General features: G+C 41.3%; 1 protein-coding gene across 1 annotated transcript; it reads left to right on the top strand.

Moving 5' to 3' along the window:
* The first annotated feature begins 3181 nt into the window (after window positions 1-3181).
* On the top strand, window positions 3182-6874 carry adra2c (adrenoceptor alpha 2C). The gene has a single exon (XM_034188801.1). The coding sequence runs from the start codon at window positions 3363-3365 to the stop codon at window positions 4707-4709; it is 1347 nt and encodes a 448-aa protein (XP_034044692.1). The 5' UTR covers window positions 3182-3362; the 3' UTR covers window positions 4710-6874.
* Window positions 6875-13553: the final 6679 nt, after the last annotated feature.

The raw sequence follows: 13553 nt of genomic DNA, 5'->3' as shown, positions 1-13553 counted from the left end.
TGCACACACACGCGCGTCACTCAGCAGCTTTTGTGCTCCTGAATCCCTCGTAACTCCAGCATCCTCTAATCTTCTCATCAACAGCCACCTCGGCAGACACACAGGGACACCAAACGATAAGCCTCTCCTGCAGTCACATGACTGATGAGCATCGCACATTTTAATTGAGCAGTTGAGAAAAATTGGAGGGGCTGGAAGCTTGGTGGCAAAGTGAATCCTTAGGGCCCTGTCCCACTGGCGTTTAGGAGGATTTGCACATGAAATGAGGAGACAAAAGCTGAGTGTCCGCAACAAAGGTGGGCGGAAATGACAAATGTCCCGGGGTGGATCAGCAAATACATGAGGAAGAAAAGTCGATATAACAGGGAACAGAAGCGGAAGCGACCGCGGAAGCGCCCCCATGAGGGGCACAGCGGCCGTGATGCACTCGCTTCATCCGTGCCCACTCTGTCTGCATGCGCGACATACCATTTGCGTCCGTGATGTGGCCATGCTGGGCACGCGTCATATCTGTTTTGCACGCTGTCCCGGTCTGCCACCAAGCCGCGCCAACCCGTCGGTTGCGGATATCAAAGGATGACAGGGGATATGCGGCGCGTTGGTTGTGTATGTCCTGCGTATGTCTTCAGTATGTGTTCAGGCAGTGATGCGGATCTCATCCACAGCAGGATTTTTGAGCCGCTCAAAAATCCTGGCTGCGGACATGCGTGCCTCTGCGGATGATCACAGACGTGTTCGGATGGCGGTCGACTCATACAGGAATGTTACACGGTTATTGCAGTTGTTTGGCGGATGTGGGCCACTTTTGTGCGCATTCCATCCGCAAATACTCCTAAACGCCAGTGGGACAGGGCCCTTAGACACAAGTACATCTTGGTCCATAAGTATTTGAACATGAAAACGCTGTGTTGCTTTGTCTATTACAGCATTCTCAGGGTTTGGGAAAGCTGATAATAAACAACAACAACAATAAACATAGTGCACATATGACAAATTAATCCAATCATTTTCTGCACTTCCAAATTAAAAGGACATGTAATGTGGATAAACCCATTCAAATCAGGTGAAATTTGATGCACCAGAACAACTAAAAAAGCAACTTTAGGTTACTTTTGTCTGCCATCTAACGGTTACTGCTTGTTGAATGGATGATGGAAATTAGGAGCAGGTGCACTTGTAATTAAGACAGACTGTTTCTGCAGAAAAATGTACTAAAGTGAAGAGGTAGAACTATTATTTACTGATTGCTTTGCAGCTATTTGGCTCACAAACAAATAACACAGTCATTCCTCCACAACCAGCAGAAAGGATATTGCATGAAAGACAGCTGGTTGAGCAAAGTATAGAGGTGCAAAAGTTTCAGATAGTTTCTGCACATGAACCTACTAAACTACAGAAATTGACCATCTTTTGACCTCAAATAATCAAAAACATTGGAATGCAGACTGTGAATCGTGCACAAATTACAGCACTTCTTTAATCCTCTGTGTCACTTTTAAGGGACCACAAGTAATCAGACAAATACTGCTGAAATGTTTCTTGTCCAGGTCTGTGTTATCCCATTATTATGCAGTTGATGTCAGCAGATAAACTGTCTGGATTCAAAGTTATATGTTGCACAGACATTGTGCAAGACAGTGTGGTAAATGTGTCATCCTCAAAACTGAGTGTGCACAAAGTAGATGAGTGAGGGAAGCCACCAAGACACTCCTGATAATGCTGATGGAAATGTTTTGTCTGTTGCTTCAACACTCAAACTTCACACAAAGAAATAATAAATAATAATAAATCAATGCACAACTTTGCCGGAAAGAAGGGAGAGTCCAGCCTTTATTCCATTTCGTCTTTTTGCATATTAATGTAAAATTTGATGGAAAACATTGTTTCAAATTTGATAAAATAAGATGAATGTCTTTAAAAGAGAGCAGATATTTGTTTCTCAACTTCAACTGATAAAATTTAAATAGGAAAAAAACAAATCTGATAAACAGATTTTGAAAAATGTCAAACATTTGTTGTTAATTTGGGGAACCCTGAAGGTTTTTTTTTTTCCTTTAACTGGGTGGGTGGGTGCAGGGGCACTGCCAGAGACTTTGGACCCCATGAAAATAAATATTTTGTCAGTATTATAATTGTATTAGAGGTCTCTCTGGGCCCCTAGAATCCTTCTCCTTATTCTCCCTTTTTCGGCATCCCTGGGTGGGGGGTGGGAGGGGGGGGGGGGGTCATGATCCTTAACTGCTACAAATGCTGGGGCACTTTAAGTTTGGCCCCTGGCTGGTGAAGAATTATTGGAGTAATTGTCCAAAAGCCCTTCTACATCCTCTGCGGCTTGATTTGCTCTGTTATCCTTAATCACCTCAAATATTTAGATTTTTATATTCAGATGTGTTTTAACTTTTTTTTTTTTTTTATAAACCAACACTTTTTGAATTTGACTTTTTATTTATTTATTTCTAAATCAATTTGACCAAACTGAATATTATATTTTTTTTTACGTGGAACCCCGCCCCCCACGCGGCTCCCACAGAGATAATGCGCGCCTCTGGACGTGCACCTGTTTGTTCTATCTGGCCAAACACAAACTTGACACCTATAGAGTAGTTGATGGACTGGGCATGTGCGTGTGCGTTACTCCGAGGCTCGCTGTTCCAACACTGACCTCCAGCGTGCGCACTGAAGGACGGAGCGCTGTCACTCTGCGGTGTGACTGACCTCCACACTCACTGGCTATTACACAGGCTGGATGTGCTCTTCACACTGAAGGAGATCTTCACTCCTGCACCAGGAGACATCTTCACTCTCTTCGTCTGTCTGATTTGCTCCGATCATCAGAAATAAAACCGGAACAACAAAAACCCGGGACGCACAGATTAATCGACACCCGCAACTTATTCCAGTTAAATATTGTTTTCACTGCTTTTTCCGTCTCCCTCATCTCTTCTCCGGAGCGGAGCGGGTCTCTTGTCAGCTTTTTTCCCCCCTCCCAAGTGCAAAGAGGCACGTGGTGGTTCCACAGCTCTGTCAGGACGCACCGGGGAGGCGGAGGCGCAGAGACGCGGGCGCACAGATGGGATGAGACAGGACGCGCGGAGGAGACATCCCGCGTTCCAAGCGTGGAAATTATATTACTGAGCAGTGTGAGCATCTTTAGAATAAGAGTTTAAAGGACTTTGCATCCTCTCTTTCTTTCTCTCGGAGGACCGCAGGTGAGGAAACAGGACCAAAAGCAAAATTCCATTTGATGCAGATTTCTTTGGTGAGACGTGCGCTAAAGTCCGAATGGAATCTTTTTATCCAGACCATTGCAACAGATTTTTGCCACTTATAAGTCACATCTCGAGTTAAACAAAAGATTCAAAATGGATGATTTAAATTTCTCCGTCATGGAGAATGAGATTCAGATGGGGAACATCTCCTTTAATTCCTCCTCTCAGAGTCAGTACACCCAGCTGGCGGTCTGGGGTCTGGCAGGACTTGTCAGCTTTTTGATTTTATTCACAGTTGTAGGGAATGTTTTGGTTGTGATCGCTGTTTTAACAAGCAGAGCTCTGAAGCCACCTCAGAACCTGTTTCTCGTCTCCCTGGCCAGTGCTGACATACTGGTGGCCACCCTGGTTATGCCCTTTTCCTTGGCAAATGAACTTATGGGCTACTGGTTTTTTGGTAAGATTTGGTGTGACATCTACTTGGCACTGGACGTCTTATTCTGCACATCTTCTATTGTTCACCTTTGTGCCATCAGTTTGGACAGGTACTGGTCAGTAACGCAGGCTGTAGAATACAACTTAAAGCGAACGCCCAGAAGAGTCAAAAGGATGATCGTGGTGGTCTGGTTGATCTCAGCCGTCATCTCCTTCCCACCCCTGATATCGATGGAAAAGAGCAGCAATGAGGCGAGCCCCCAGTGTATCCTAAACGACGAGACCTGGTACATTCTCTACTCCAGCATCGGCTCATTCTTTGCTCCATGTGTCATCATGATCCTGGTTTACATCCGGATTTACCAAGTGGCAAAAACCCGGACGAGAACAATGTCAGAGAAGAAGAGAGATGTGGACTCCCCACTGAAGAATGGGATGGACCAGACTGAACCAGGCAAAGGCGGGTCTTTAAAGTCTAATCGGGGTGGGAGCATGAAAAACCAGGAACAGGAGAATGGTCACTGCCAAGAACAAGCAGTGGGATCCTCCCTGCCAAATGAAAGGAAACACCAAGCGACAGACCACGATGACGACTTTGAGGACAGCAGTTCGTCTGACGAAAAACCCAAGAAAAACTCCTCCAAACACCGCCACGATGACAGAAAAGACAGGAAATCCAGTCGTAAAGGCAGCTCCGCCTCAAAATACTCTAGCAGGAAGTCACGTGCCAGCTCCAAATCCATGGAGCTGTTCTCATCTCGCCGAAAACGCAGGACCACCATCAATCGCAAGAAAGCCTCCGCTGCCCGGGAGAAACGATTCACGTTCGTGCTTGCTGTGGTAATGGGTGTCTTCGTGGTGTGCTGGTTCCCTTTCTTCTTCTCCTACAGTCTGTATGGAATCTGCCGGAAGCCGTGCAAAATACCCGGAACGCTCTTCAAGTTCTTTTTCTGGATTGGATACTGTAACAGCTCCTTAAACCCAGTCATCTACACCATCTTCAACCAGGACTTCCGGAGAGCCTTCCAGAAGATCCTCTGCAGGTCCTGGAAGCGGTCTTTCTGAGCCGGCTCTGCATGACCAGGCTTTAAACTTACTGCCACAGGATGAATTACTGGCTCATTTCACAACTTTCCTTCAGGGAATCGCAAGGAACGTTTGATTAATGGATAAAGACACTGAGCTCAGGTCCGGAAAGTGTTTTAAGGTACTTTTCTTGTGCTTTATTGTGTAGTTATAAACAGTTGTGACATGTGCACGCCACATTGTACCAGGGACAGTAGCTGGGACATCAAAGGTTTTCAATGACGTTTGATTAACTATGCGACCTCATTAACTGGATACAACGCAAAGGCCTTGACAATCTTGACACAACCGCTGTTGGTGACGTTACTTTGTGAAATCTCTTTCTTACACGTTACCTTTCAATACGAGAACAACCAATGGGACGAAGGGGCTCCTTGCTTACTGTTTCAGTAGCAAAACGAAACACTAAAGACAAATGAAGCAACCTATAAAGACACATTATCGCTTCTTTAAGGAGAGAAGAAAAACAAACAAAAAACTCAAGCCTGAGAAGTGCAGCAGAAAGCTTTGATCAGGATGCACCTTCCGCCAAATGACGGCATCCACCGAGGCATTCACTGTGCCACAGTCTGTGTAAGATAACAGGAAGACCAAGTGTAAAGTGTGTGAAACTGTGCTGAGGTGAAGTGAGCCACAGAGTTTCCAGCATCTTATCTTAGGTCTAAGTGCCAGTTAATGACTGTTCCGTGTGTGTTTAAGTCCACTTTCAGCAAACAGTCCGATTGGGCTTTTTTTCAGTTGAGCACCTCTGCTGCTTCACACGTCTCTTTTCTCTCCTGTAAAAACATTTACACTCAGTAAAAACCAACTGCTCACACACACAGACACACACAGACACTAGATTTCAGAATTGACATTTTCTTCATATCTGCAGCATTTTTGGCCAGAAGGGCTAATTAATGCTTTTTTTGTTTTGTAAATAACTGAAGAAAATGCAGTATTATTGGTGTAGTGCCTCTTAATCACACGTGTCTCAATATCATTAAAAAAGTATTTTATGTCCAATGATCCATTCTCTAAAATGCCACAGTCACTAAAGAGATTGGCAATGTCTATTTTTTCCCCACACCTAGCAAAATGGGTGTGGCTGGAAGTCTGGAAATTATTTCTATACTTCCTCCAGCCACCAAGAAATGGTGCAAACAGATAAAGTGTTCTTTATGAAAATCAAGATGGTGCCCATGACGGCCATATTGGATGACAGACAACCCGCTTTTTTCAAAAGGAACCTTCCTCTAGTCTCCCCAATACACCACCAAGAAATGGTTTCAACCAGACAAGGTGCTCTTAGTTACTGTGTAGAAAGTTTACAGAGGGACATCCAGATGGACAGTGCAAAACCTAAATGCTTCCCCAGCTTCAATGACCACGTTGGACTATATGACTGGACGTGTGGCTACAGGTACGAGACATTTCCATGCAGTGGTGCCCTGCGATGCTCTGAACAGCTATGACAGAACCAAATAGCACCATGTGGCGATTAACTATATATTGCAGGTTTGGTTAAAAAAAAAAAAAAAAAACTCTTAAAAACGTAAAACTAATGATTGTTTTGTGGAACTTGTGTTACCATTTTGAATTTTGGTGAAAATCTCATGAGATTTTGTCTGTCAGTCACAGAAAGTAAAAACATGGATAAAATATAGATAATCACAACATGACACTACTGGAGTAGTAGTAGTAGTACTGTAGTATATTGTTCATATTTTGTTAATACTGCTGTGTTCTGTTGTAAAATGTCTCGTACCTGTAGCTACGTCCAATAAGATTTGTTTCCAATCTAGCTTGTTTCAAACCAGCTACATGCTATCTAGACAAGTTAGAGCTAATACAGTACGCTAGGCTAGTTAAGTAGTCCACAGACGCATTTAAAATTACATTAAAAGAATGTATTTGTATTATAAATTATTGTTTTACAGCCAATTACAAATTGTACTGATCTGTTTTTTTTTTTTTTGGAACACTACTCTGGTAGAACAGGATTTTATAAAATTGTGTTGTGTGACATGGCTAGCTAACATGAGAGAGGCTACAAGTGATAGCAGGATGATGGCACCACGAATTAATGTTTCAACATTCACCAAAATTAAATTTTGATGGGTCGAGTTAAGTGAAAATAGCACCTACAACTCCCCCCCCCCCCCCCCCAAAAAAAAACAAAAAAAACAAAAACAAAACAAAAAAGAACAATTCTGGGTAAATCCACAGACTACAACAAACTCAATCTATTATTTATTCTGTTTATTTATTCAAATTCAGCCTGAAGTTTTGTGACCAAAATTCAAAGTGTGACCGCAAAAAAAAAAAAAAAAAAAAGTTTGTTTCTGCCAAAACAAAAAAACAACAGGTGTTTACTTCTCTGCTTTGAGCACATTGAAAAAAGACAAAGAACAAATAAAGATTATTTAAGCTGTGCTTTGATGAGTATGACTGTTCTTTACAGATAAAACACACACACACACACACACACACACACACACACACACACACACACGCACATGCGCACACCCGCACACGCACACACACACAGGGTTACCTGATCCAGATAATGTAATTATTTGTTTTGGTGAAAGTAAGATTATTGAAATATAAAGCTGCCCTGCCTGCCAATATGTAGACTTGGGTCAGTCGTCCACTCAGCTGTAAATTGGTAGTGGCCTTGGATGGGTAAGCAACCGGGAGAGTCGTAGGCTCTCATCTGCTTGACAGTATTCACCCAATTGAGGTTTCAAATCTGCCAAAATCTCAGAGGTGTCTGACCAGCGAGATGTCAACAACATTGAGACCTGCACTGAGACGCTCTGATAACGCTGCAATTTAACCGCTGCACACGGACAACAGCATTAACTCTTGTGAATATATTATCTGGGTTTATAGATGTTATTATGTTTATTTTATGTAAACACGCGAGAATCTCAAGTAATTTCTCTGTTATTTTCAATGACAATTGCAGTGAGTCGCAATCGCTTCCTGTTCATGTTATTCTGGTGGAAAGTGAAGTTTTAACTCTCTTTAACACCCTTCTGATTGTCCTTTACAACACTGTTTGTGCTGTTTGTTCCAGAGTAATATATATATGAAGTTCCACACAGGTTGAAGGTAGCAGACACAGAATATTTGGATCATTTGTTTTAGTAAGTTTTCAGGGTCTCATATGTGCAGTCGCTTATGTTATGAAAGCCATAAAAATGTACATTTTGATAGTATAATGTTCAGTTGCAATTGGCATGTGGTTTCTCCATGTGGATTGGATTGCAGCACCTCTCTGGCATGCAAGGGATTATGGGATATCTCAACAGGGCTAATAGAATCTGGGGATAAACATTGGCACCGACAGGCCTCAGGGCCAATATAGGATTTAGTGCTCAGTCAAAGTAACAGTCAATGATAAAGAATGTGGGAAAATGGAAATTTGACATTAATATTAGAGCCCAACTGATATATCAGTTGACTTGTAATATTGGCCGATATTAGCCTTTCATGAACATATCAGTATCGCCTTTTTTTGCTGATATGAAAACTTTTATTTTACCAAATAACGTAGAAAAATAGGTTGGCTGTTTGAATTGGTGTCATTACATAGCTTGTCCAGAAGAGGGAGATCAAACAGCATTGCTTGCAATGCTTTCAAGCATGGCTGGAACCCCCATCACCCAATGGACACATCAGCTACAACAGACAGTGGTAAAGTGCCCAGCTGCTATTAATGTTCAATCAGAGCAGGCATTTTACAGCAACAAGAAACAAGCAGTCGCTATGTCCCCAACTAGGCGTGAATGAGAAGTCTGCTTCATGTAAAGGTTGAATGATGCGAGATGGAGACTGTCCATCTGAGTGAAGGTGACATGGATTGGTTGGACACTTAAACAAAATATTCTAAGATGGCAGAATAGAATCCCAGACGTCTAGATTTCTGTATAAATCTGTTTGGGAGTTTTTTCTCTTATATTTTGTAAAAGTTAAGCATTTTATATAATCGACAGGTATATTGGTATCCAGTTTTGCAACAGTTACTTTGAAAAGTTGCGTTATTCATTACTTTTTAGTTACTTTACACAGTTACTTTATTAGCAGCTGCCAACAACTTGCAATAAGCAATGTAACTAATAAGGGAACTAGTAATCTAACTTGGTTACTCTTAAGACTGAGTGATCAGCACAGTAACTAATCAGCAAAGTAACTAATAGTTATTTTTCTGTAATAAATTAAGATTTGAGTACTCAATCTTAAAAATAACCAAGTTTAGATTACTAGTTACTGTATTAGTTACATTCAGCAGCTTCCAACAAGTTGCCCACAGCTGCTAATGAAGTAACTGTAAAATGTAACTGTATAAAGTAACTTTTCAAAGTTACTTTGCCAACACTGTTGGTATCATAATTTATATACTCCCTATTATTGGTATTTGCTTCCAAAAATCCATATTGGTCAGGCCATGTGGGTGTGCGTGAAGAAAGATTCAAGGACAATGAAATATTTTTTTGTTGATGTTTTTGGGCAGCCTGCCACTGAATGTTTATGCAAAATGAGAGAAAGTTATTGAACCTATTTTTTTGTAATAAATTGATTGGTCATGTTATTTTTATTTATTTTATTTATTTATTTTTAACCCTCCCTGGGGGACTCACGGGGATTCAGTTAGCTTACCATGAACAGACATTTGCCCAAAGATTGTTTGAACCAAATTTCAGAAAAATATAGTTTTCAGAAAATCACTGGATGGTGCATTACACACACACACACACACACACACACACACACACACACACACACACACACACACACACACACACACACACACACACACACACACACACACACACACACACACACAAATAATAATAATAATAATAATAATAATAATGTTAATCCTTGCAAAGGGATGACTTGGGTATAATAATTCTATTGTACACTAACATTGTTTTTTTTTTATCGCCCATTTACCACAAATAAACCCCATTTCAGTGTCTTAAATGTTTTGTCAGCAAGCCACAAACTCTAGATGGTGCACAACTTCACTGATGTTGCACAACTTCACTATGGTCGTAGTCACAATGCACACATCACTCTCACTCATCACTCATCTTCATCCGCTTATCCGGGATCAATCTCGGGGCAACAGCTCCAGCAGGGGGCCCCAGACTTCCCTTTCCAATGCACACATCAACCATTCAAAATCATCACGGGGTGTGTGTGCATGTACACCTCAGTCATCCCAACAATGGTGAGCAATAGAGCTGCTATGACTCAATTAATTGGCTATTAAATAACTGACAACTTTTTTGATAATTAACTGTTTTGAGTTTTTTTTATTCAAATTCTTTGATTTAAACTACTTAAATGTGAATATTTTCTGGATTATTTTCCAAGCTGGTTTACTATTATCTGGTGGTAAACTGAATATATTTGGGCCGTGGACATTTGAAGGCATCATTTTGAGCTCTGAATAACACTGATAGACATTTTTTTGGACATTTTATGGACCTAACTGCTAATGAAGAAAACAATTGATTAAGAAAGTAATCGTTAGTTGCAGCCTTATTGAGCATAAAATCACAGCACAGCTAAAAAAGAAACAGAAAGATTTTCACAAAGATCATTGTGATTAGAGCAGCACAGGTAGCTCGGTGGGAAAAGAAGTTGGGCTATGCATATGCAGACCTGGGTTCGATTTCCAGTCACGCGACCTGTCTGTGTCCTTGGACAAGACACTTCATGTGGTTTGTCTGAGTCCACTGAGCTGTAAGCGGGTACCAGCTGGGGAACTGTAGACTCTCATCCACTTCACACCACAAAATCTGGAGCTAAGCACCATCACCAACGGGCCTCAGTTGTGATTAATCACGCTTGACAAGTCCCACCCACTTTCATATGGTCAATACAAGCATGTTGTCAATATGTCGCCTCACATCTGTCATTGTGACTTTTATCTACTTTTACAATTTGCTAAAATGCAGTGGTGGATTGGGGGGGTTGAGGGGGTTCCCTCCCCACTGAGCTGATGATCATATGGCTAAAGGTCCTGCATAAGCAAAGGGTGATTAATGAACACGGCTGCATACAGGATTGAAATGTTTCCAGTTTTTAAGATAAAAAGTGTGTATAGAATCAATGACCAGAGAGTCAGTATGTAGCTTCCAGTATGTAGGAAAAAGGGTAGATAAAAAAAAGTCCAGGGGCGGGGCTACTATGCCCCCCCCCCCCCGTCCCACTTGAATCTGGATGCACCCCTGAAATGACAAACAATCTAAACAATGACCTTGGAGTCATTTGGAAGCTTGCTTGGATATTTTATGACGTAATTGACAAACTTGAAATGGTCTCGCCTGCAATTCAATTTAGCAAAGATGTACAACGTTCTCTGAATATTAAAAAATAAATAAATCTCCTGCTCAGAGACATCTTGTCTGCCTGTGAGTGAAACTAATCGTCAGCTTGAACGTTGTTTCTGCATCATTTCACAAACGCCTTACAGATGTAATTTGTTTTGGGTTATATGACCACAGTACTCTTGGATCAGAGATAAAACTACCCGCTTCCATTCTTGTAAATGGTAACACTTCTCCACCTGTTCCAGGAGAGATAACACAGAGCTCATAAGCACTGCTCTCTGAAATGAAAATGGTTTCTCTGGTGTTTCTCTGGTGTATGAGGGAAACATTTATGGAAGAGCATCAGCACGTGAGACTGCACGAACGCTACACTCGTGTCCTGGTCGAGTCCACTCCAGGAGACAAATCCAATGTGAGGTCAGGTGTGGGTGGACATATTCCAGGAAGCCTGGAGGATTTCCACTGACCCAGACACACACTCTCTCTGTCTCTCTCTCTTTCTTCCTGCCGGCCATGTGCTCATTTATTTATCCCCTGAAAGCTGAATAATGTTGCGCAGGGTTTATTCTGATGCCCCTGCTCCTCTTCCATCAAAGTGTTTGTGCTGTGCTGTGTCAGCGGGTCACCTTTTCACGTACCTGGTGGCTTGTTGCTGATCTCAAACCATCCTGCATAATGCGTGATGGGAATGTGCCAAACAGATCGACTCTCACCTCACCCCCAAACGAGCATCTAACAGAGCTAAAAAAATTAAACAAAACTCAACACATGCTTCCAAAATTACTCTGACAGCAAAATTGTCTAAGTGCAGCCTTTCTCAAAGTGTAGTTCATGAGCACCCCCTAGTGGTCTATGAGTATACTGGTAAAATATCACATTTTAAATTAATATATTCTCACTGAAAAGTGTTTCTCAAGCTGTTTGAAAACAAGTACAAAGTTGAATAGATATCAGCATCTATGTATTATTTTCACTATTAATGCAACTTGTAAGCAAATTATTGTTTTTTTTATATTGGGGAGTTATGTGGACTTTTTATTAGTTAAGTGGTCTTTGTTCTGAAAAGGTTTAAGAAGCACTGGGTTAATTTAATGTTTCATGATAAAACACACTATTAGTCACTTAATGAGGGACTTAATTGGTATATTATTTGATTACACTTGGAAAAACATGTTTAATTTAAAGGTCAGTCTGTAATATAATAATTTCCATTATTTTCACATTCATCAGACGACAGCAGGGGACGGCCAGAATTCTGACTTTTTATTCCACTTATAGTCCGCAAACACTCACATAGTAATGTTACTGCAAACACAAACTCACACTGCAGTGGGAAATATTCAAATAGAAACCTCCAGTGCTAAGAAATGAAGCCAGTGTGGAAGTGCCAACGCGTGCAGTTCCTGGAATGGCCCCTGGGGATGGCACCAACAGCAAGCCAATCCTGTAGAACCCCATGGTCAAAGGCCCCGCTAGCAGTAGCTGCTAGCTGCTGTGATTACAGCAGTGTTTGTCCTTTTCGAGCATTTTATCACAAATACCAGATGTAATAAAGCTAGCTGGTAACATACCACTAAAGAGGTTGCTGCTAAAACATTTGTGTAGACTGAAATTTTATGAGCATTTGTGTGGTAGTTCTGTTAGCAGTATTTAACATGTATCAACAGCGTGGTGATGTTAGCTACATTAATTGCATAATGGTTACAGAGGCAAAGCGTCAATCACAGATTTTAATACCTGCACTCAAACCGGTGGTTATGAAAACAACCAGTCAGTGCATAAAATTATTCATAAATTAAACACCCAAATCAAGGCTAGCATGTTAGCATGTTTGGGGTGGGGTGCTAGGGACAACGACGACTTGTTCAGGCTTCATTTGTCTTTGCTCACACCTCATTTGAGCTTCAAACCTGAGCTTCAGAAAGTGACATTAAAAGATTTGTTCAATGAGATTTCTTCAATGTCAATAAATAAATAAACAATTAAAAAATTGCATTAATTGTTTACTCTGAAGCACAACTTCTATTTATGACTGAATATAGAGCCTTTTATTTAACTTGAACTAGGCTAAAATGAACAAGAAAATATGCGTATGTGATAGAGTATTAATCTACACTCTGCATTTGTTGATTTTTCTCACTCAAAGAGCGACAGCGAGCGAGCGAGGACACGGTGACTGAACTTGTGTACCTTCCCACGTATGGGGAGATGAATAAATAAAGTTTCTCCTACGCAAGTCTGCTCTGTCTCCAGTGAAAGCAATCAGCTGTGGACCCGCGGCTGGTAATGCTAGCAGAGGAGGCAGTCGCACATCAAAATACCTACGAGTGAATCATATTTTTGACGTTTTAAATACCCAGATGGTGCAAAATACATCATGATTGAATGAGAAATACTAAAAAAAACAAAACAAAAAAAAAACCAAATACATATTATGCAAAAGTGTTGTTGGTTACGTGACCTGAAGACGCGCGCGTGTGTGTGTGTTTTA

This window comes from Thalassophryne amazonica, chromosome 15, assembly GCF_902500255.1.
Source record: "Thalassophryne amazonica chromosome 15, fThaAma1.1, whole genome shotgun sequence".
Lineage (NCBI taxonomy): Eukaryota > Metazoa > Chordata > Actinopteri > Batrachoidiformes > Batrachoididae > Thalassophryne > Thalassophryne amazonica.
The sequence above is the reverse complement of the archived record's forward strand: the minus strand, read 5'-3'. Positions and strand labels throughout refer to the sequence as shown.